General features: G+C 50.4%; 1 protein-coding gene across 1 annotated transcript; it reads left to right on the forward strand.

The window, feature by feature from the left end:
* Nucleotides 1–755: 755 nt before the first annotated feature.
* si:ch211-127i16.2 (probable flavin-containing monoamine oxidase A) lies at nt 756–22,816 on the forward strand. The gene is given in 14 exon segments (XM_067258679.1): nt 756–906; nt 1,009–1,096; nt 2,505–2,685; nt 3,908–4,022; nt 4,966–5,123; nt 5,993–6,082; nt 7,006–7,090; nt 13,572–13,672; nt 16,055–16,066; nt 16,069–16,215; nt 17,798–17,900; nt 19,052–19,151; nt 22,496–22,779; nt 22,782–22,816. Coding segments are annotated over 14 exon segments (1,617 nt in total). The 5' UTR covers nt 756–788.
* The last annotated feature ends 1,607 nt before the right edge of the window (nt 22,817–24,423 follow it).

The raw sequence follows: 24,423 nt of genomic DNA on the forward strand, positions 1-24,423 counted from the left end.
TTACTGTAAGTCGCTCTGGATAAGAGCGTCTGCCAAATGACTAAAATGTATAAATGTATATAGGCCTAATGCCTATAAAACCTATATAACATTTAGGCCTACCCAATGCTATTAAATATAAATAGAATATTCACCAGGAATCCTTTTAACACCGACAGTTTCGTTTTTCCTCTTATATGGCCATGGATGATCAGGAATGTCTCTATTATCAGTCATGTCGACATCGCTGACTCTGTCTCATCTATAACTTACCTTTTTTGGAAGAAAAAAAATGTCAACCTGTCAACCAAAACTTTTTTGTAATAAATTATTTTTTAAACCTTTCAAACCTTCTTTTATAAAACAACCTTTTTCTCAAACAAATATCCTGAAAGGTATAAGAGATTCAAAATCATGACATTTATAGATAATTCAAGTAATTACATTATAATAGCCTATACTTCGCTAGGGAAACGAATGACGTCGTCTGCCGGTGCCTATAAAAAAATATATAGAAATCCCTGCAGGACATTAAACGACCGTCGCTAACCCTAACCCAGTAACTATAGATGTTACTCTCAATCTAACATGGCCCTGTTGACTAGTATTATGTAATGCATTTAGTGCAAAATAGGTCAAGGGGCTCAGTTTTTTCCCTCGCTCCAAAGTGCACACTTATCTAGTCAAGAGAAGTGTAAGTCTTGTGCAGTTTATCCAAGAACGTTTTATCAAGTAGCTGTCTTTGTAGAATAACCGCTGATTGAATATCTCAAACTACGTTAAACCAAGTTTTTTGACAATTCGTCGATATGAGCGAAACAACATGGGATGTTGTTATTGTTGGGGCTGGACTATCCGGATTGAGTGCTGCCCATAGTCTTCGGAAAAGAAATCCCCAATTGAAAATAATAATTTTGGAAGGAAAAGGTTTGTAAGTGTTATGCATTAGATTCTGCTGTTATGTTGTGCTGAGCTTCATAATGTTGTAGTTTTTGTTTGGTTCCTCTCCTAGCCTACGTTTTGTTTTAGACCGAGTGGGCGGACGAACAGTGACCGAAGACCTTCCAGCGGTGAACGGACTAGATCGTTGGGATTTGGGTGGACAGTGGGTGTCCAGGTAAACTACAGCTTCCAGCCGTCAAGAAGTTCCTTGTAGCCAACAAAGTTTTTAGTTGTTTGACAGCACTACTCTTCAAAGTGTAACTGTATTTGAGTAGGCATAGGCCTATGTATTGAGTAGCATCATTCATACACGGACTGCATGCTTCTGGGTCGATGGAATCAGGGAGCGACAGGGACTATATAGTCATAAGTCTGACAGCCTTCTAAAATGATGTGGACACGATCTTATGAGAAGTCTTACCCCAGTCACTTGTTATCTGACTATATGGCACAGAAGCACGGTGAAGCTGTCAGCAGTTTGTGCGCGTGTGTGCGCGTGTGGAAAAGAGACAGATCCATTTAAAAAGTAACTGAAAGGACTGTGAAAGTTATAAAAAAAAAAACGTATTTCATTATATTCAGTACCTTACAGCACAAAACGGCAGTAAGAAGCACTCATTTGTTATCTCAGTTAAAATACTCCAAGAGAGATCAATAAAACATGTAGTTGTATCCAGTGAGGGTACACGAAGAAACCTTGGAGAGGTTATGGTTTGCCTTGTCAAAGGATATAATTCTATGCCTATTAATTAGGCTACTTACCAGTCATGTTAGACAAAATCAAGAAAAACCTGACCATTAATTATCTCATATTGTGACAGAAAACAATTTATGGAAGCTGCAATTATTTTTGTGTTTTGAGGCTGAATTGAACATAAAAGATACAGAACGCTCTTTGAAACATGGAAGTCAATTTTTACATTACATTTGGTCATTTAGCAGACGCTATTATCCAGAGCGATTTACAGTAAGTACAGGGACATTCCCCCCGAGGCAAGTAGGGTGAAGTGCCTTGCCTAAGGACACAACGTCATCTGGCACGGCCGGTAATCGAACTGGCAACCTTCTGATTACCAGCCCGCTTCCCTAACCGCTCAGCCACCTGAGATACAGAACGCTCTTTGAAACATGGAAGTCCATGTACAGTAGGTAGTAGTCAAGGTGAACACGGAACAAATCATTACTCGTTGTTAGAGAGAACCTTGTGGTGATATATCACTCTGCTTTCGCCTCCAGGGTCTTACAGACCTGTTGAAAAGAAAAGACTCTGAGCCTCAAGCCAAGGAGAACATTATCAGACTAAAATGTAAACACAGATTCCATACTGGATCAAGCATGTTTTTTAACGTTTTGAGTAACCTAACATATGTACACGCATGTAGTTTGACGATTATAGACTTGTCAGTACATACAACATACTTGCACAATGATAGAATGCTTACATAATATAATTATAAACATTTTCTCATGATGGTTGGAGAATATAGGCATGGCTATTGGTGCATACAGTGTACTTCCATAATATAATAGAATGTACTTACGCAACATAATAATAGACAGTAATATTATAGTATCTGTGTCAGTTCTCAGACTCATGTCATGGACCTCATCCACGAGCTAGGCCTGGAGGTCTACCCACAATACACCGCGGGAAAGAAGGTGCAGCATATAGGAGGACCCCGGGCCAGGATCCGAACCTACAGCACCAGCATCCCTGCCCTGTCCCCCCTGGTGTTGCTGGACCTCACACAGCTGCTCTGGAAGGTAGGACACTGTCCCCCCTGGAAGGTAGGACACTGTCCCCCTGGAAGGTAGGACACTGTCCCCCCTGGAAGGTAGGACACTGTCCCCCCTGGAAGGTAGGACACTGTCCCCCCTGGAAGGTAGGACACTGTCCCCCCTGGAAGGTAGGACACGGTCCCCCCTGGAAGGTAGGACACTGTCCCCTCTGGAAGGTAGGACACGGTCCCCTCTGGAAGGTAGGACACGGTCCCCTCTGGAAGGTAGGACACTGTCCCCCCTGGAAGGTAGGACACGGTCCCCTCTGGAAGGTAGGACACTGTCCCCTCTGGAAGGTAGGACACGGTCCCCTCTGGAAGGTAGGACACGGTCCCCTCTGGAAGGTAGGACACTGTCCCCCCTGGAAGGTAGGACACGGTCCCCTCTGGAAGGTAGGACACTGTCCCCTCTGGAAGGTAGGACACTGTCCCCTCTGGAAGGTAGGACACAGTCCCCTCTGGAAGGTAGGACACTGTCCCCTCTGGAAGGTAGGACACGGTCCCCTCTGGAAGGTAGGACACTGTCCCCTCTGGAAGGTAGGACACTGTCCCCTCTGGAAGGTAGGACACTGTCCCCTCTGGTTGACTTGTTGCAGGTATGCACCCATCACCAGTGCCTTGTGAGACCCACTCAAACTTCATCACTATTACATCCCTGTTTTCCAGAGTGATTTGATGAGTTGGTAAATATTTGATTCGCTTGAGATTGTTATGTGCCACTTATCTTAATGTGTAAATTATAGATTAATATCTCAGTGTCAATATTGTTCCTTGTATTGAGTTATAAACCGAGCCCAATCTACATAATTAAGCGTGTTATTAATCTCTTAGTCCAATCATGTTGATCTTTTGGGTGTGAGAGTGAGATGATCCTACTCATAGACCAGCTAATGAAATCCTTCGTTGACGATGCAGTGAGTCCATGACGCTGTGTTCCGCTATAGTGCCAAAGCAGATTCACCACACTTACATTTACATTTAGTCATTTAGCAGAAGCTCTTATCCAGAGCGACTTACAGTAAGTACAGGGACATTCCCCCCTGAGGCAAGTAGGGTGAAGTGCCTTGCCCAAGGACACAACGTCAATTGACACGACCTTCAGATTACTAGCCCGACTCCCTCACCGCTCAGCCATCTGACTCCCTACTTCAGCTCGCTAGGCAAAGGACCTAAAGACTCACTCAAGACTGTGTGTGTGTGTGTGCTAGATCGACAGGCTGTGTGCCTCCGTGTCAGTTGAAGACCCCTCCAGGACCCCCGACGCTGCTGAGCTGGACAGCATGACGCTACAGACCTACCTGGAGCGCCACGCCTGGACCCAAGGTAGGAAGCTCCACCACACACCGCCTGGACGAGCCAGTCGGCAGCCAATCGGGACTATTCCTCAGTCCAGCATGCCAAGGCACTCTCCCTGCGACTGTGTCACCGAGCTCCTCCCCCTTAAAGTGTGGCATTAGGTGGTGAGGAATATCTGATTAATAACCCAAACGTTTCATGACAGACCCCTCCAAAACTCAGTTTAAAGATTCATCGGGCACTCAGAACTGCAGAGTGCTGAGGTTGACCTGTGTGGTGGAGGGATTTGGGAAACGCTGTGTGAATCATCAAGGACGAGGACGATCCCACCCTCGCACTCCCATCGCCCTGGAGGACTCCAGAGCATGACTAATGCACACCCCTCCTCATGCAACTGTGCAGTATGCACAATTACAGTAATTGTGTGTGTAATGTAAGTCAGGGGCGTCAGGTGGCTGAGCGGTGAGGGAAGCGGGCAAGTAATCTGAAGGTTGCCAGTTCGATTCCCGGCTGTGCAAAATGACGTTGTGTCCTTGGGCACAGGCACTTCACCCTACTTGCCTCGGGGAGAATGTCCCTGTACTCACTGTAAGTCGCTCTGGATAAGAGCGTCTGCTAAATGTAAATGTAATGTAAAATGTATGTAAGTGACTGAACCAGGTCAAGTGGTTTGTGTTGGTGTCTCTGAGAACATAGATTACAACAACACGGATGTTGTAACGTGGATGATCTGGTCTCACGTTGCTAAGATACTGCCTCATGCTCTATCTTGCTTTATTGGCGCAACAAGAAATAACCTTTAAATATGGGTTATTGTACAGTTTATAAATTGTTCCGCCTTAATCTCTCTCTCTCTCTCTCTCTCTCTCTCTCTCTCTCTCTCTCTCTCTCACTCTTCCCTTTTCCCTTACTCCATCCACCAATCCCTCCCTCCCCCCCTCCCTCTCCCCCCTCCCTTCCCCCTGCCCAGAGCTGAAGGAGGAGATGGGTGTGTGCAGCAGGGTGGTGTTTGGCATGGAGCCCTGTCAGATGTCCCTGCTGTTCTTCCTGCTGTACGCAGCCACAGCTGGGGGGGTGCTGGCCCTGATGGAGAGCAGCCCAGGCTCCGCCCAGGAGTTCAGGGTCAAGGTGACAACAACAACACCGTCCCCCCTGGATGGACTCTGAGCACATCTCTCTCTCTGGCGCTGTGTGTGTGTGTGTCTCTCTCTCTCTCTCTCAAGTTGTCTCGCTGTGTCTCTCTTTCTCTTTCTCCCTCTCTGTCGGCTATCTCTCTCTCACTCTCAACATCATTTGTATGCAAATGACCCGCCTCTCATCCTCTTCCTCTCTGCTTCACTGGAAGCGCTGAGGGTTTGGGGGGGGGGGGGGTGGTGGGAGGCTGGGTGGAGGGGCTGGGGAGGGAGGAGGTGTGGACCAAGGAGAACCTGATCGCCTCGCCGATCACAGGAGCAGGCTCGGCGCTCTCAGTGCTGCCCTCAGGAGGGGAGGAGGGCCTGGGGGGAGGTGACGTGGGGCAGGGCTGTAACTCCCGTCTGCGTCCTCAGGGGGCGCTCTCAGTGCTGCCCTCAGGGGGGGAGGAGGGCCTGGGGGGAGGTGACGTGGGGCAGGGCTGTAACTCCCGTCTGCGTCCTCAGGGGGCGCTCTCAGTGCTGCCCTCAGGGGGGGAGGAGGGCCTGGGGGGAGGTGACGTGGGGCAGGGCTGTAACTCCCGTCTGCGTCCTCAGGGGGCGCTCTCAGTGCTGCCCTCAGGGGGGGAGGAGGGCCTGGGGGGAGGTGACGTGGGGCAGGGCTGTAACTCCCGTCTGCGTCCTAAGGGGGCGCTCTCAGTGCTGCCCTCAGGGGGGGAGGAGGGCCTGGGGGGAGGTGACGTGGGGCAGGGCTGTAACTCCCGTCTGCGTCCTCAGGGGGCGCTCTCAGTGCTGCACTCAGGAGGGGAGGAGGGCCTGGGGGGAGGTGACGTGGGGCAGGGCTGTAACTCCCGTCTGCGTCCTCAGGGGGGCACCCAGCAGCTGTCCCAGGGCCTGGCAGAGCGGCTGGGGAGCGAGAGCGTGCGTCTGGGCCAGGCTGTGACGGCCATATGGCAGGTACAGTACACTAACAGCTCTCTCTGGGAGTGGGAGGGCCAGACTGTGAGATAACAGCCTCCTCAGCCGGGCAGCAGCTTGTCTGCTGTCGACTTGGCTGTGTCGTCCCACTGGCAGACAGACAGGAAGGCAGACAGACGGGTCGGCAGACAGATAGGTAGGCAGACAGACAGAGATAGGCAGTTAGACAGACAGACAGACAGAGAGAAAGGTAGACAGACAGATAGACAGAAAGACAGGTAGGCAGACAAACAGACAGAAAGGTAGACAGACAGACAGACAGACAGAAAGGTAGACAGACAGACAGACAGACAGGCAGGGACAATGAGAATGAAGGCAGTAATAGAGAGATGGAAGTACTTCCTCTTTGTGAGCCACATGTTTCAAGTAGTCATGTGCTGAGAACAGATAAACTCAACAATCAAAACTAATGTCCATGAAGATATGCTTCTATTCCTCTGATATTGAGTGTCCCTATATGACATATATACACACTTGACCTTTGCTTTCAAATCAATGAGCATCGTATGTGGACACAGTCTGTCTGTCTTCTAAAGGATAAGGGCAGTGTGAGTGATGTGTGTGTGTGCAGATCATGGATATCAGTAATGAGTGTACGCTCATATTTCTACGCTGGGGTCTTCAAGGGCATTCCTTAATGACTCTCCCTGGTCATCTCAATTGGCTCCTCATAGCAGAGGCTACAAGTGTGTGTGTGTTTGTGTGTGTATAAGTGTGTGTGTCTGTGTGTGTGGGGGAGGTTTTGATAGCTGCGGCAGTTCTCCTTCCTACACAGGTCTGCTTTAGAATACTGATGCAAGGATCAAGCCAGGGTAAGACACTGTATGGGATACTGATACAATCTGTTAGCATAGATTTATGTAACGCGTGTGTGCATGTGCACGTGCGTGTGTGTCCCACAGGACGGAGGGTGTGCCCGCGTCAGGACCGCCACGGACTCCTTCCTGGGCCTAGTCGTGATCGTCACCTGTCCACCTCACCTGGCAGGTGAGTGTGTTCCCCGCTCGGCTCCGCCCTGACGCTGACAGAGCCACTCACGAGGCAGCACGCGCACAAGCACACCTGGCAGGGTTCAGTAGCCTGTGCAGCAGAGACGCTGTCACCCAGCTCTGGAGGGGTCTGGTTGTGGGTTCCCGAGCAGGGACTGGAGCTGGGATATCCAGTTTGTCAGAGTCAGAGAGAGTAGCTGAGCCTTCCATCCTTCCAGAGCCAGGGGGAGAAGCGGGGCCTCCAGCCCACCCCCAGAGCCATGGACCCTGGCCAGGCATCTGAATGAGATAGGTCCGGGAACCGTGTTGAATCATGCAGCATGAATTGTCTGGGCTCTGTCGCTGGAGCCCGCCCATCGCTCCTAAATCAGAGAGCGGGAAAGCAGACCGCTGTCACGGACTGTTTACACCCCGGGCCGGCCAGAGATTTAGACGTGCCTCCTAAAGGGAGAGAGTGGGGGACTAAATGAGAGGATGGAGTGCTTCTCAAAGTCGTTTGGTTTGGGCCGAGGCTGGGGCTGAGGCTGGGGCTGGACTGGGGCTGGACTGGGGCTGGACTGGGGCTGGACTGGGGCTGGGGCTGAGGCTGGACTGAGGCTGGACTGAGGCTGGACTGGGGCTGAGGCTGGGGCTGAGGCTGGGGCTGAGGCTGGGGCTGGAATGGGGCTGGACTGGGGCTGGACTGGGGCTGGGGCTGAGGCTGGGGGCCAGGAAGACATGCGTTATGGGGGCGACATAGATCTCACACATACATGCAGATCATCTGAAGAAACACATGGTAGATTGTTTGTTTTTATTTCAAACTTTGGGGATTGGTGTAGCCTTGTGGTAGCACATCTGACAGCAGATCAAATCCCCCCTTATACATCTCAGTGGATAAAGACGTTTGCTAAATGAGGTCATTGTTGTTATCATTATTCAAAGGCCTTTGGTGTGGGAATACCTACTGTACAGGGACACACTGTTCTGTGCTCCCACTGCACGTAGGAAGAGGCACACACACACACACACACGTGTGCTCTCGCACGCACGCACACACACATGTTTACACAAGCTCACACACACTTGCTCACAGACACTAAGATACACACAAACATTCACACACACACACCCTGTGTTTGGGAGTTACCTGTTCACTGATCCATAATTCCTGTCCCAGTCCCAGCAGCTGGGAGACTAGTCAGTCTCTTGTAATGAGCTCAGTCTTTCACCTCCTTTTCATCTCAGTGATTAACGAGCTAAGGAGTCAGGTGGCTGAGCGGTTAGGGAAGCGGGCTAGTAATCAGAAGGTTGCCAGTTCGATTCCCGGCTGTGCCAAATGACGTTGTGTCCTTGGGCAAGGCACTTCACCCTACTTGCCTCGGGGGGAATGTCCCTGTACTTACTGTAAGTCGCTCTGGATAAGAGCGTCTGCTAAATGTAAATGAAATGTAACGAGCTGCTTTGGCTTTGTATTAGCTCACCTGGCTCTCGTCTTCAGTGTCAGGGAGGCCTTGGCAAATGTGCTGACGTGCATTTTTAAACTTTATAAATGTTTGATGTTTAACCGACGTGAGTTACACGCCATCGTGGCCAAGGATTTGTGGGTTTCAGCGTTTAAAAGTTTCAGCGTAATGAAAGTGCGTGTTTGCTGTGCTTTGCAGTGAGAGATACTATTGTGTCTGTCGGCGGAGTTTGTTTTGAAATGAGTCCAGTTTCCGCTCCAGCAAATCACTTTTGTGTGATTGTGTTTTCGTGTCTGTGGAAGTTCATGTCCGTTTTTAGCGAGAGCAGATCAGCTGTCTGTGTGTGTGTTTGTGTGTGTATCTTACTGTGCCTTTTGTTGTGTGTGTGTGTGTGTATTGTTTGTGTGTGCAATGCTGTGTGTGCGCATGTGTGTTTGTGCAATGCTGTGTGTTTGTGTGAGAATATAGGTGTGCATCGGGAGTGAGTGAGAGTCCATGTGTAGGTGTGTTTGTGTGTGTATCTTACTGTGCCTTTTGTTGTGTGTGTATTGTTTGTGTGTGCAATGCTGTGTGTGCGTGTGTGTTGTTTGTGTGTGCAATGCTGTGTGTATGTGTGTTTGTGTGTGTATCTTACTGTGCCTTTTGTTGTGTGTGCGTGTATTGTTTGTGTGTTGTTTGTGTGTGCGTGTGTGTTGTTTGTGTGTGCAATGCTGTGTGTATGTGTGTTTGTGTGTTTATCTTACTGTGCCTTTTGTTGTGTGTGTGTATTGTTTGTGTGTGCAATGCTGTGTGTGCGTGTGTGTTGTTTGTGTGTGCAATGCTGTGTGTATGTGTGTTTGTGTGTGTATCTTACTGTGCCTTTTGTTGTGTGTGTGTGTATTGTTTGTGTGTGCAATTCTGTGTGTGCGTGTGTGTTGTTTGTGTGTGCAATGCTGTGTGTATGTGTGTTTGTGTGTGTATCTTACTGTGCCTTTTGTTGTGTGTGTGTGTGCATGTGTGTTTGTGCAATGCTGTGTGTGTGGGGGGGTTTGTGCAATGCTGTGTGTGTGTGCATGCATGTGTGTGTAAGCATGTGTTTTTTTTTTACTGTTTTTTTTTTTGGTCCTGGGTTGAAATGATGTTCCTGACGTCTCTCTCTCTCTGACGTGTTCTACCTGATTAGACTGGAATTTCAGCCGGGTGCATTTGAAGTTGACGGGCAGCCAAGTGCTACTGTGTATCTCATCCCGCTTCGGTCGAGAGCCTCTGCGATGACGCGAGCTGGGCCCGGCAGCCAAACAAACCCACAGATAGATAGATTCTCAGCTCAGTCCTGTGGCTTGTTTACATAAGAAGAACTGGAAGGCGATGCATTAACATTGATTTGCCTGCTGTGCCCAGGGTTGGTGTGCCAGGGTTGGTGTGCCAGGGTTGGTGTGCCAGGGTTGGTGTGCCAGGGTTGGTGTGCCAGGTTTACGACGGCGTCAGCCAGGAGGAAGGGAAAACGTAGGGTGCTATTTTTAGCATGGCATGAAAAATAAAAGTAGCGGTAAAAAAAATAAAGAATAAAAACGATTGCGAAGATACACGCTAGATGCTAATCTTCTTGTCAGATAAAAAAAAGCCCTTTGAAAAATTACTTTAGTTATCAGTTTTTACATGCATCTCTCTTTGTTGTCTAAGAAAAGCTGCTATAGGCTAGCGCACTGCTGCAGAAGCACCGTTTATCTCCCGGACGTAATCCTTTTCCCTCAGGCTCCGACAGAGTAAGTGTGGAGCGACACAGTTCTAGATATTAAGTGAGGGAGAGGAGCTCCGGAGTCTCTGGCACCTTGCCGTGGGCGACTGGGGAGAATGCGTCGCTGAGCTGGGTCACCGTCGAGAGAGGGGAGAGAGAGACCGAGGTGAGAGTTGCGTGGGGGAAGAAAAATATACGTGGATAGCTGAAACATTAAAAAGCAGAGGATATGAGACAGGGGCTGTTAGGAAAAATGGATAGCGTGATGGAGAGAGAGAGGAGAGGGAGAGAAATGGAGGGAGGTAAGAGAGAGAGAGAGAGAGAGAGAGAGAGAGAGAGAGAGAGAGAGAGAGAGAGAGATGAGAGAGAGAGAGAGAGAGAGAGAGAGAGAGAGAGAGAGAGAGAGAGAGAGAGAGAGAGAGAGAGAGATGAGAGATGAGAGAGAGAGAGAGAGAGAGAGAGAGAGAGAGAGAGAGAGAGAGAGAGAGGAAAACTGCTCTGGGTAACACTGTCACAGGCAGTCAGAAAACCAGACTCACTGGAGCAGAAGCCTCTCTCATAAATGTCTCAGTGGAAGGTAAAGATTGTCCCACAAATGCTCTCAACAATAATGTCAAAGGTGTTGTTAATACCTATGTCCCCAAGGGAAAAGAACAGTCCAGACAAACACTCTCTCTCACTCTCTCTCACTCTCCTTCCTCCGTCTCTCTCTTTCTCCGTTTCCCTGTCTCTCTCCCTCTCTCTGTCAAACAAAAAGACAACCCCATAGTCTACAGCTTGTTCAGCCTGTTTAAGGGCCAGGCAGTAAAGAAGCCAGTAGAGCCAGCCTTGTTATGGTGCCTTTTGTATAGAGTTTTACCCATTAAGTAAATCAACACTTTAAGTGTGATAATTGAGATGAAGGCCAATGAGTCTCCTATTTATTGTTGTGTGCAAGGAAAGATGTAAAAACAAACACCCCAAAAAATTGCACAAAGCTTAAATGTCACACCTCTGTTGTTTGTTTGCTGGAATTCGTAGTTTTAATTGTATTTTTAGCTTGACGGTGAATGGACATAGAAATAGAACACTACGGTGTACTTATAAAACACACATTACAGTATTTCCATGGCAACAGTCAACCGGTCTCTTGCGAACGGGGATCCTGTAAAGTGTGTTCAACCTCGAATAAAAAACTACACGGAAATAGTCTGTGTGACATGAAAATTGGCAGTTTGCGAAATGATTAAGCTAGTTAGTGGCAGTTCCAAAACGAATGAACGAGTTAATGAAATGTGAAGCGATTGTTTAAGGAATGGTAATCAGAAAGCCGTCACATTCGGAAGCATCCTTGCATAGCTAATGTAATCACTGGTCTGCCTCATTGGCACAGACTAGTAGCATGTGTGTTCAACTCCATCATTCCTCTGATTATTAACATCTCTATACTATTGTATGTTGGGGTGGATATGAAGTCCCCTCCAGGAGTAATTGTAAAACTGCACGCCTCTGGTCATCAGGTCATCAGCTCATTACTCAGGTTATTTCACCTACCTTATTGCTGCACACTAATGACCGTTTTTTTGTGTTCTTGCGAACTCGTTTGACATCCTCTTTCACTGCCCCAAGTACGATTCCTATACAAAGAACCAAGAACGCCAAAAATACCTGGAAGTGTTCTTGATCCGCCACTTTTATCGAGGATGCGTCGGATGGTGACTTGGTCAGCGAGAACGCATCTGATTTCCCAGAAGTCATTGCAAGAACACATGCATCTCAAATCGTTCTCCGTCCACTTTTCAATCGCTGCAGTGGGTCTACCCTAGCCTGGTCCTAACTAGACTCTTGTACATTTCATTTGTACAGAGAGTCTGGCCTTGCTCCATTCACAAGCGTTGACTTCCTTTTAGGCGGGTACTCTGTTGAAGTTTAAAACTATTGGATCTGCCCAGAGCCACTCTGATCTGCCATAACCAATCGCTAGCGTTCGCCAATTCCTTCACCACTACTGTAACAGAGCTAGCTGCCGTAGCTGGAAAATCAAACTGTTCCCGAACCCCGTGGGGAGGAGGGCCACAACATCATGGCCACCAACAAAACTCAGCAAAACTTGTTCTTGCTCCGGCTTTAGCTTATGGATATTCAGCAGTGTTGCAACAACGGACCGAATGGCTTCGCTCGCATCTTTCTCCGCCGCCATTACGAAACTACAACACAAACTAGCGCACAACATCAACGTCATTGTTCTCAGCCACTCCCTCTGTTCGCTGATTGGCCGGTAGAAAATTAGACAGACAGACGGAAACATCTGACTTACCAACCTCATGGCCAGACCTAGTACAGAAGCAAAATCAAAATTGGGCGGAAGTACGTAGGAGGGCAGAGCCAGGCTAGGTCACTGCTCGGTCACAAGACTAAATGTCAACCACCAGTTAAGATGTCTTTCGCTTCACGTTGTGGCAGCAGCTGTCAAACTAGCGTCAGTATGCTAGCGTGTTCTCCCAACAGTACAATCGCGTGTCACAATAACAGGATGGATGGGACGACATGCTAAGTGTCATGTCTAGCGATCGGGCGGACCCTGGCTTTCTTAACAGGCCTGTGGTGCTGGTTTGAGCTGGTTTTAAGCAGTTTATCAATTTTCTTTAACATGAAGGCAGTTGTTTTCATTTCAGAGTTGCTGACATGCCCCTGACAGTTCCAAATGAAGCCTCACATATTCCGTGAGCTCATTCGTTAAAAGGCTGGCTCACTGCCACGAAGAAATATGTGACACTAACTGCCAGATGGCTCTGCGCAGGGGCGACAGACATTTAAATACCACACACCTGACAACGCTGATGAAGTTATTCAATCTCGTCTCCTCCAGGGGAAAACACACAGGACTTCTTAGATGTAAATAGTGCCGGCGCGCGATGAGGAGAGCTTGGTGTTAAATCGGAGGGATTTCTGTGCGGGGGGGCATTTTACTGCATGGCAGCCACTGGGGCATTGAATCCAATTTACGTGAGTGCTGGTCGATGATGCTAAAGTAAAGCCATGCTGATCGATAGAGGTGGTCAACCAAAGTAATGTGTGTTATCTGTTCCCCTCTCTCTTTCTCTTTCCCTTCTCCTGTGGTTTCATCGCTCCTCTTTTCATCCATTCCTCTTTATCTTTGCCCTTTTATTTCAGTTTTCTTTATATCTCTTCCCATTGTTCATTTTTTGCTTCGCTGTGGCTTTGTTATTAGAAAACATCAAATCACAATGATTTCATGGTCCACTCATGTCTTATTGCTTGGGCGGTGGGGGTGGTTGCTTTGCCTCTGAAACAACTGTGTGTGGTTCGTTCTGCAGCTAAGATCAACTACCAGCCGCCCCTGCCCAGCCAGAGGGAACACCTCACCCAGAACATGGCCCCTGGACACCTGATTAAGTTTATCATCACCTATGGGACAGTGAGTAATGCTGCAATACTGTATGTTTACAGTATACACAATGAGCATTGTATGTACACAGACACACTATCTCTCTCTTTCTCTCTGTCTCTCTCTGTCCCTCTTTCTCTCTCTCTCTTTGTCTCTCTATCTCTGTTTCTCTCTCTCTGTCTCTGTCTCCCTCTTTCTCTCTCTCTCTTTGTCTCTCACTCTCTCTCTCCCTCTTTCTCTCTCGATCTCTCTCTCTCTGTCTCTCTCTCTGTGTTTCTCTCTCTCTCCCTCTTTCTCTCTCTCTCTTTGTCTCTCTCTCTCTCCTTCAATGGACTGGAAGATTGTAAATCTCCTCAAACGGTCTGGTTTATCGTCCTCTGTCCTCAATGTCACTGGATTTGTGGCGGGTCTCTTTCCCCGGGCGGCCCAGATGGAAATGTGATTTTATAGATCCGACTCCATTGTCTTACCCAGAACAGTTTCCCGCCAGTTCCCACACTTCCTTTTAGAGCTCAAATGTTTCCCCTTTAATGAGAGCACTCGCATTGATACGACAGCAAGCCCTCTGAGCACCTGTCGGTGGGATTGATTGAACGACATTGCCCCCGTCACCAGTATCCTCTGAATGAAGCAACAGCCTGACCAGCGACGACACCCACCAGGATCTGTCGTTTATTTTTTTTAAATCTTGGCATTCTCTAATTGGTCTGGCTGTGTAGGGGAGCCATTTCTCTCCATTACAGTCACTTTATATTACATGGAGCCCTACAGCTGGGAGACCACATATTCATGAGGCGGATGGTTATTTAATGAGGCGTTTGCGGTAGCGTTATACGTTTTTTTTTGCAAAGGAGCGGACGTACAAGGAAGCCGCTGCCAGGATGAGTTAGCGAGTACGGACAATATCTTTTCTCGTACTTCCTGTACAGTACGCCAGGGACGTCGATTATAAGGACACTGTTCTGATGCTTGTGTTTGGTATCGACCCGCACATTAACAGGGTTAGTGTTTACACTCTTACGCATAGAACAGTGAGATGACTGCACTTACAGCATCAATATTGGATTTTCGGTACTTCGTGGCGCATGCATGTGTGCGAGCTCCCTGGATCAGGTGCACCTGGAGGGTGTGTGCTGGAGGATCCACCCCAGTGAACCTCCTCCTGGGCTCAGATGATGTGAGGAGGGCTCAGATGATGTGAGGAGGGCTCAGATGATGTGAGGAGGGCTCAGGTGATGTGAGGAGGGGCTCAGGTGAGGAGGGCTCAGATGAGGTGAGGAGGGCTCAGGTGATGTGAGGAGGGCTCAGGTGATGTGAGGAGGGCTCAGGTGATGTGAGGAGGGTACAGGTGATGTGAGGAGGGCTCAGGTGATGTGAGGAGGGCTCAGGTGATGTGAGGAGGGCTCAGGTGATGTGAGGAGGGCTCAGGTGATGTGAGGAGGGCTCAGGTGATGTGAGGAGGGCTCAGGTGAGGTGAGGAGGGCTCAGGTGAGGTGAGGAGGGCTCAGATGATGTGAGGAGGGCTCAGATGAGGTGAGGAGGGCTCAGATGATGTGAGGAGGGCTCAGGTGAGGTGAGGAGGGCTCAGGTGAGGTGAGGAGGGCTCAGGTGATGTGAGGAGGGCTCAGGTGAGGTGAGGGAGGGCTCAGATGATGTGAGGAGGGCTCAGGTGATGTGAGGAGGGCTCAGGTGAGGTGAGGAGGGCTCAGATGAGGTGAGGAGGGCTCAGGTGATGTGAGGAGGGAGGGGCTCAGGTGAGGTGAGGAGGGCTCAGGTGAGGTGAGGAGGGCTCAGATGAGGTGAGGAGGGCTCAGGTGATGTGAGGAGGGCTCAGATGAGGTGAGGAGGGCTCAGGTGAGGTGAGGAGGGCTCAGGTGAGGTGAGGAGGGCTCAGGTGATGTGAGGAGGGCTCAGGTGAGGAGGGCTCAGATGAGGTGAGGAGGGCTCAGGTGATGTGAGGAGGGCTCAGGTGATGTGAGGAGGGCTCAGGTGATGTGAGGAGGGGCTCAGGTGATGTGAGGAGGGCTCAGGTGAGGTGAGGAGGGCTCAGGTGAGGTGAGGAGGGCCTCAGATGAGGTGAGGAGGGCTCAGATGAGGTGAGGAGGGCTCAGGTGAGGTGAGGAGGGCTCAGGTGAGGTGAGGAGGGCTCAGATGATGTGAGGAGGGCTCAGGTGAGGTGAGGAGGGCTCAGATGATGTGAGGAGGGCTCAGGTGAGGTAAGGAGGGCTCAGATGAGGTGAGGAGGGCTCAGATGAGGTGAGGAGGGCTCAGATGAGGTGAGGAGGGCCGCACCTCGAGTGCAGCGGGGAGGAAGAGCTCCCCTTGGGGCTTCTGCACCGGGGGTGCGTTTGTGCGAGGCTTTGCTGATTCAGCTGTCAGACTCTGTTTCTATCTGTGTGTGTGTGTGTGTAGGCTTTCTGGCGAAGAAGAAGGGCTTCTCCGGGGAGATTGTGGCCCAGCCCTCGGAGGCCAGTCCTCTCTGTGTCACTTTCGACGCACCACGCCCCGCGGCAGCCCCTGCCCTGGTGGGGTTCATCGCAGGCTTGCAGGCCTACCACTGGAGCAACAGAGAGGTAGGAGGGAGGGAGATGTGTCTCTGATGAGCTGTTCTACTTGGGGACATCGTCCTGGCTGTGGATCATCCCCTTACTCTGCTTGTCTTCCTGGTGTTGACTGTCCTCATCAAACATCCTCTTCTTCTCTCCCTATGGACATCCTGAGATACCTGGCCACACACACACACACACACTCCAGCCAGCCCTCACACTAACACACGACCTTCCCTCACACACACACACACACACACACACACACACACACACACACTCCAGCCAGCCCTCACACTAACATATGTTCGTCCGTGTGACGGGTGAGAACGAGGTGAGGAATGAGTGTTGAGAAGACCATTCATTCCAGAGCAATAGCAAGTCTCTCTCTCTATTAGGTCACCAGAGGAAAAAGCTTTATCAGAAGCTTGTGACCCCTGATGAAAGCATTAAGGAAGAAAACATAAAAATGCTCATAAACTGAGATTTTTTTTTTTTACTTGAGTCTTTTCTATGACCCAGAATAAGGAGCAGAAGGGAGACAGAGAGCGAGGTCGTTCACACTTTCATGCAATGTACAGTTAAAGCATTTAAACCTTGCTTGTGTGTGCGTGTAGATAAGCACAAAAGCTGCACAGCTTCACTCTTCCAGGTCATTTTAACTGTGAATCGAATTAAACGTACATGGTAGCTCGTCGTCGTCAATTATTCAAAAAGCAACCTCGCTTTCTCTTCCTATGAAAGCAGAGTTGTCTGTGGCAGGAAGTGATGCATTGTGGGACGTCCATGACACTAAGTGTCATATCAAACATTCACTTAGCTTGAAAGTGCCAACAGAACGCAAGAAGATTAGGAAGAAAACATTAACGACGTGAGCGGAGCTAAACTATTCCACGCCTTGACAATCCAGGCATCTCCTTCCTGCCTCTCAGTTTCGATAGAGGACTTTGTCCTCCATAGACAGTGGGGCTGCCCGGCCTTGTACAGTCCTGTGACACGAACGCATGGGATTTTGATGAAATGTCCCAGAGCACTTAGCCCAAAGGGGGCATTTCATATTCCCTCGTCTGGGGTTTGAGCCTGGCTCAGCAGTGTCCATTCCTCCAACCCAATCTCCTCTCCAGCTCTGGGCTTACAGTAATTGCGTTGCCCCCGCCGACGGCTACACCTAGCTCTGAATTATTGCTCAGGGCTCACTAAGCGCTAAAAGGGTGAGGAGGGAAGTACATGCAGATGGAGGATCTGATAAAAACTAGCGAACATCTGTCATTCAGCTGCTATGGTAACCGGGAGAGAGTGACCCGACACGTGGACTCCTACCTCATCCCTCCTCTCCTCCTCCTCTCCTCCTCCTCCTTTCCTCCTCTCCTCCTCCCCCCGCCGTCCATAATTTACAGCGAGCGCTCACTTAGCGAACGGGAAGACCAACGTCCTGGCCAGAGTGATTCCCATCGATCGGGCCGTTCGGACCACGCCGCAAGCCAGTTTCTCAGACACGCATCCATATTTTAGCAGCCCAGATGAGCCCCCCAGATGAGCCCCCCAGATGAAGATGAATGACGGCGATGTAAGGGCCGGGTGAATGCCGGAATGTTCCCTGTGTTCCCAGGCGGAGGAGAGGAGAGAGGCGGTGGTGTGCAGCCTGGTGAGGTACCTGGGTCCCGAGGCGTCCAGCTACATCCACTACCGGGAGAAAGTAAGACATCTGATTGGTCCATCTGCTTGTGTTACGCTGGTCTTGTGGTAAATGGTAAACCTGTACTTTATATAGTGATTTTTGTACTTTTAAGAGAAATAATTGGGGGGGGGGGGGGGGGGGGGGGGGGGGGGGGTTGGAGGGGGGTCTCATGCTCAAGGACACACGGAAAAAAAGGTGCAGGGAATCGAACCTCCAACCTCGGGTTTATGGGTAGCTTCTCCAGAGCCGCACCCCAATCTGTCACACGACCTCACCGGTGAGCCCGCCAGCTCCTTAAACACCTCGCTGAACCACCTGCTCTCCAAACGCACCTTCATCCAGACAGAAATAAACGCTTTTCTCTGCAGTTCCCTCCGTTCCGCCCATCATTGTGTCGTGACAAGTTTGAGAAAACTGTGGTGCCGTAGGAAGTAATAATCTGCATGTTAGGCTCTTGTGTACAGCGTCCTGGTATCATTTTCATCAGCAGGTGCCTCCATAATGACACCCATCAGAGCCTCTCTTACCTGTGATTGGGTGATGATTTCCATGTGGATAAAATCACAATGTGTCGCTCAGCCGTGGCGCGTCAGTCTAACTCCATTACAAGCAGCCGTCGATCGTGCCCTGGAGGTCTCCAGTAGAGAGGCCAACACACACACATGTATATTACCAGCCCTGCTCCACTCCATGAAGGAGATTGACAAAGAAGCACATTGGTCTGACAGGCATAAGCTGGGGCAATATGTTAGCGTCCGGCTCCCCGGGTGGTCTGGGGGAGCGCTGAGGAGGAGCGGGTGGTGACGATCTGTTCTGCTCCACTCGGTTCCAGCCTCTGGAGGAACCGAGGGGGGGAGGAGGAATTAACAAGTGTGAACTTGGAGGGGGGAGGGAGGGGGGGGGGGGGGGGGTGGGGTGGAAGGAGGGAGGGAGAGGAGGGGGAGGTAAGAGGGACAGAGGGAGGGATGAGGGAGGGAGGGGATAGAGAGATTTACAACAGGAAGGTGGAGCTGACTGTGTTCTGGGTGGTGTTGTGTGCAGGAGACAGGCAGGTGGAGCTGACTGTGTTCTGGGTGCTGTTGTGTGCAGGAGACAGGCAGGTGGAGCTGACTGTGTTCTGGGTGCTGTTGTGTGCAGGAGACAGGAAGGTGGAGCTGACTGTGTTCTGGGTGCTGTTGTGTGCAGACTGGGCCACGGAGGAGTTCAGTGGAGGCTGTCCTGTCAGTGTCATGACCCCCGGCCTGCTGTCCTACCACCACCCCAGCCTGCGAAGACCCTGCGGCAGGTAGGCTGCTCCCCGAGGCCCCACCACCTCCACACCACCTCCACCATCACCTCCACACCACCTCCACCATCACCTCCACACCACCTCCACCATCACCCCCACCATCACCTCCACCATCACCTCCACCACCACCTCCACACCACCTCCACCATCACCTCCACACCACCTCCACCATCACCTCCACACCACCTCCACCATCACCCCCACCATCACCTCCACCATCACCTCCACCACCACCTCCACACCACCTCCACCATCACCTCCACCACCACCTCCACACCACCTCCACCATCACCTCCACACCACCTCCACCATCACCTCCACCACCACCTCCACACCACCTCCACCATCACCTCCACCACCACCTCCACACCACCTCCACCATCACCCCCACCATCACCTCCACACCACCTCCACCATCACCTCCACACCACCTCCACCATCACCCCCACCATCACCTCCACCATCACCTCCACCACCACCTCCACACCACCTCCACCATCACCTCCACCACCACCTCCACACCACCTCCACCATCACCCCCACCATCACCTCCACACCACCTCCACCATCACCTCCACCACCACCTCCACCATCACCTCCACCATCACCCCCACCATCACCTCCACACCACCTTCACCATCACCTTCACCACCACCTCCACCATCACCTTCACCACCACCTCCACCATCACCGCCACCATAACCTCCACCATCACCTCCACCACCACCTCCACCATCACCCCCACCATAACCTCCACCATCACCTCCACACCACCTCCACCATCACCTCCACACCACCTGCACCATCACCTCCACCACCACCTCCACCATCACCCCCACCATAACCTCCACCATCACCTCCACACCACCTCCACCATCACCTCCACACCACCTCCACCATCACCTCCACACCACCTCCACCATCACCTCCACCACCACCTCTTCTCCACCCCCTACTCTGCTCAAGCCTCTCCATCAGAGACACGCTGTCAACATGACCCTCCTCTACACAGGCCTCTCCATCACCCACCATCCTCCCCTATACCTCCCCTCTACACAGGCCTCTCCATCACCCACCATCCTCCCCTATACCTCCCCTCTACACAGGCCTCTCCATCACCCACCATCCTCCCCTATACCTCCCCTCTACACAGGCCTCTTCATCAGCCTCCCATCTTAACAACCCCCTCCACTTCCTCCGACTCAGGCCTCTCAATCACCCCCGCTACCACCCTCGCCTCCCCCCTCCCCATCAACCCCCCTCCCCCTCACCTCCCCCTCACAATCCCAACCTCTTCCCTGTATCCAGGCCCCTTCATCACCTCCAACCCCCCACTCACCTCCCCCTCTCACCCCCTCCCCCCATCCAGGCATCTTCACCTCCCACTCACTCACCCACCCTCCCCCCTTGCCTCCTCCTCACGACCCCCCACCCCCACAGTCCTGTCTCTCTCCCCCCCAACACTCCGCCGACACTCACCGCTAATAACACCACTCCTCGGAGCACTGCCTCCACGCCGGCTCTGCCTTCACGCCTGCTCTGCCTCCACGCCTGCTCTGCCTCCACGCCTGCTCTGCCTCCACGCCGGCTCTGCCTCCACGCCGGCTCTGCCTCCACGTCGGCTCTGCCTCCACGCCTGCTCTGCCTCCACGCCGGCTCTGCCTCCACGCCGGCTCTGCCTCCACGCCGGCTCTGCCTCCACGCCTGTTTGCCGCCGTGTCTCTTGTGTGTCTCCTCGCTCCGCTCCGCTGTGTGATTATCCCTCCCTCAGCCCCGTGCTTCCTGCCGTCGCCCCCAGCCCCTCCCCCCCCCCGCTCCGGCCTGCCTGCACAGCCGTCCCTCCTCGTGCATTAGTCCGGAAATGGACAAGTGAACGAGAGGTCGAGGGGACGTCGGTCTCATGGGAGCACGGTCACCTAATCTATTTGTAATGGCCTGTTAGCAGAGGCACACAGCTAAACCAGACAGACAGGGAGGACAGAGGGGTGAGGGAGGGAGAGAGAGAGAGAGAGAGAGATGCATTTCCATAATGGCCTAATTCCATAGGGACCCAGGAGAGCTCATTACGTAACACAGTGAGGAAAGACAGTCCCCTCCTCGTTCTGTCTTTCATCTAGCAGATGGACTCTCAAGGACGCGACCTTGACATACATCCAGCACATGTAAGCAGCACAAGCCGACAGCAGGTACAGGAACAGAACACCACGTTTTATACAACACCAACACCATCACCCCCTACGCACGGCGCCCGACGCCACGGCCGGGCTCATTGGATCACATGGAATACGTCTAATTAAACGTCTTTTTTAATTCAGTCTAATTAATATAACAAGGCCCTTAGGGGTCAAGCCCCTTCTGAAATACAAGCGTGGTGTGGTGTGCTGTTTGTGGTGGAACGTTAGGTTCTGTGTGTTCTCCTTTCGTACAACCTCACTGTGGGATAGACAGCCAGGCGATCAAATCAAAATCAAATCCTTTTATTGTCACTCATACACAAACACACAACAGTGTGCAACAGTGGATGAAAGGTTGCTGCTGAAAAGACGAAGCAGTCTTAGCAAACCAGGAGGCTGGAGGTGTTGGACCTCACACCAGTCATGGCGGTTTGTGGCGGCTGGGTTTCCCAGCAACCACAGAGTCTTGGGACTTTCTGTGGAAGTGTCCTCTCCCTCCCATCCGTCTGACACACGGCAGGCAGGAAGAGCGGCTGGTGCAATGCACTCTGGGTAAAGGCACCTCAGGGTATACATGCTTAAGTAAGGCCAGGCATTCATAATGTATGAAAAATAAACACTGCATAGAAAACAGAGCGCTACCTACAAAAAAAAATACATAAAATAAAAATCACAATAAACATCTTTTATTTTTTATTTTTTTCGCGAGAACATCTCGGTGTAATCTCTTATTTACAGAGCTTTGAAGTTGAAAACGGTTTGATCGTCTCCGTGCACAGTTGTCTTTTAGATCTATGACCCTGTGTGTAGTAAGAGGACACGCCCCTAGGAAGTACAATGCTCTCTACAAGACCCCTTACACATCCCCCCCCCTACACTATACTACTGTTTTCACTCGCTATTCTCCTCCATACAGCTTTGAACCTTCCTTTACAGTATATATTAACTAGCGCTGAACCACACTGTGTTCCCTTTCTCTGATGTTGCTTTGACGGAGAGGATAATCACTGCTTGTTAGCTGCCAGCACGTTAATAGCTGGTGTCGGCTCTCGTATCTCAACCCCTTCTCCTTCAGACAGCTGTTATCACGTAGACGGTGATAGCCAGGGATAATGAGCCAGACATCTTGTCAGGTCCCTGTGCTGACTGTCAACTGCCCCCCTCCAGGATCCACTGGGCCGGTACGGAGACTGCTACCCAGTGGAATGGGTACATGAGTGGGGCGATTCAGGCGGGCCAGCGGGCAGCTCTGGAGGTCCTGGCGGAGCTCAGCCCCTCCTCCCTGACGGAGGAGGAGCTGGAGGCCGTCCACAAGGCCCTGGCCTCGCCCCGACACCTCCAACCTCCACCCTCCTCCACCTTTCTCCGCCGAGCTCTCCTCTTCACCACCACCGTCAGCCTGGCCGCTGCCCTCCTATTGGCTCGTCCGCAGCTCTGCCGGCGGTTGATTGGCTGGACGCGCTGCAGAGGGTGGGACTAAGAATGTAGCAGCCATGTTGGTCGAGCTCCTACATGTGCAATAACATACATTACAATATACGCTACCGTTCAAAAGTTTGGGGTCACTTACAAAAGTCCTTATTTTTAAAAGAAAAGCACAGTGTTTTTCAATGAAGATAACGTTAAATTAATCAGAAATACACTATACATTGTTAATGTGGTAAATGACTATTCTAGGTGGAAACGTCTGGTTTTTAATGAAATATCTACATAGGTGTATAGAGGCCCATTTCCAGCAACTATTACTGTATGTGTTCGAATGGTACATTGTGTTTGCTAATTGCCTTAGAAGACTAATGGATGATTAGAAGGATTAGAATTAGAATGCCAAAGGTCTGCAATGCTGTAATTGCTGCAAATGGAGCATTATTTGACGAAAGCAAAGTTTGAAAAACAAAATTTATATTTCAAATAAAAATAATTATTTCTAATAATAATAATTAACCTTGTAAATGTCTTGACTATATTTTCTATTCATTTTGAAAGTTATTTGATAAATAAAAGTGTTTTCATGGAAAACACAAAATTGTCTGGGTGACCCCAAACTTTTGAACGGTAGTGTATATATATACAATTTGAATGTTTGTTTGTTTTTAACGTTGCGTTATATAAAAAAAAAATTCTAACATTGTTGGGTTATATAATAAAAAAAGCTTTGTTTGTTAAATTTACCGTAAAACATTTATTTTAATTACAGTACTTGTTTACATGCAGTGCACTAGTCTTGTTATTATGCTTCATTATTAGGATGAATCTGACTCGCCAGATGTTTTGTTACACATTACATTTACATTTAGTCATTTAGCAGACGCTCTTATCCAGAGCGACTTTCAGTAAGTACAGGGACATTCCCCCGAGGCAAGTAGGGTGAAGGGCCTTGCCCAAGGACACAACGTCAGTTTGCATGACCGGGAATCGAACTGGCAACCTTCGGATTACTAGCCCGACTCCCTCACCGCTCAGCCAACTGACCCCCACACATCCATCTGGGGAGTCGTCCTTGGAAAACAGGGTAGGCACTTTCAAAAAATACTTGTCAGGTGATTGGATGAACCATCGGTCTATCACCTTCTATCACGTCTAACTTCAACCACACCTGTAGCTTCCAGTAGTTCCTCATAAGACTCTGACTGGTCCGATCCACTGTGGTTTGGGCACAAACGGATAAATCGGAACCTACCACGATGTATTTTCGCTTTGTCCAGCTGTCTCACAAGGTTATTTCCAGACTTGTTATAGAGCCATGTAAGAAATAAACGACTCCACAAATAACCCCAAATAACCAACCTCACTAGAAGATTATATAGGTGTTTACGCCGTTTCAAATCTCCCTCAGATTGAGTCCTCTGACCGAGCGGAGAGGAGACGCCCAGTGGTGGGTCTTTAGCAGGTGAGAGAGCAGAGTGGTGAGTCTAATCCCGACACGCTTCCCTGGTCCTGCAGCGCGGTGTGTCGTCGAGCAGGAAATAACTTAAGACGGCCGTGGAATTCAATTGGGTCGACTGTATTTTCAATTTGCTGAAAGAGAGGAGTCGGTTAGGCTGTCAGTGTGTGTACTTCATCCCAGGCATGTGGGGCCTGACAGGGGGAACACG

Source organism: Osmerus mordax, chromosome 20, assembly GCF_038355195.1.
Source record: "Osmerus mordax isolate fOsmMor3 chromosome 20, fOsmMor3.pri, whole genome shotgun sequence".
Lineage (NCBI taxonomy): Eukaryota > Metazoa > Chordata > Actinopteri > Osmeriformes > Osmeridae > Osmerus > Osmerus mordax.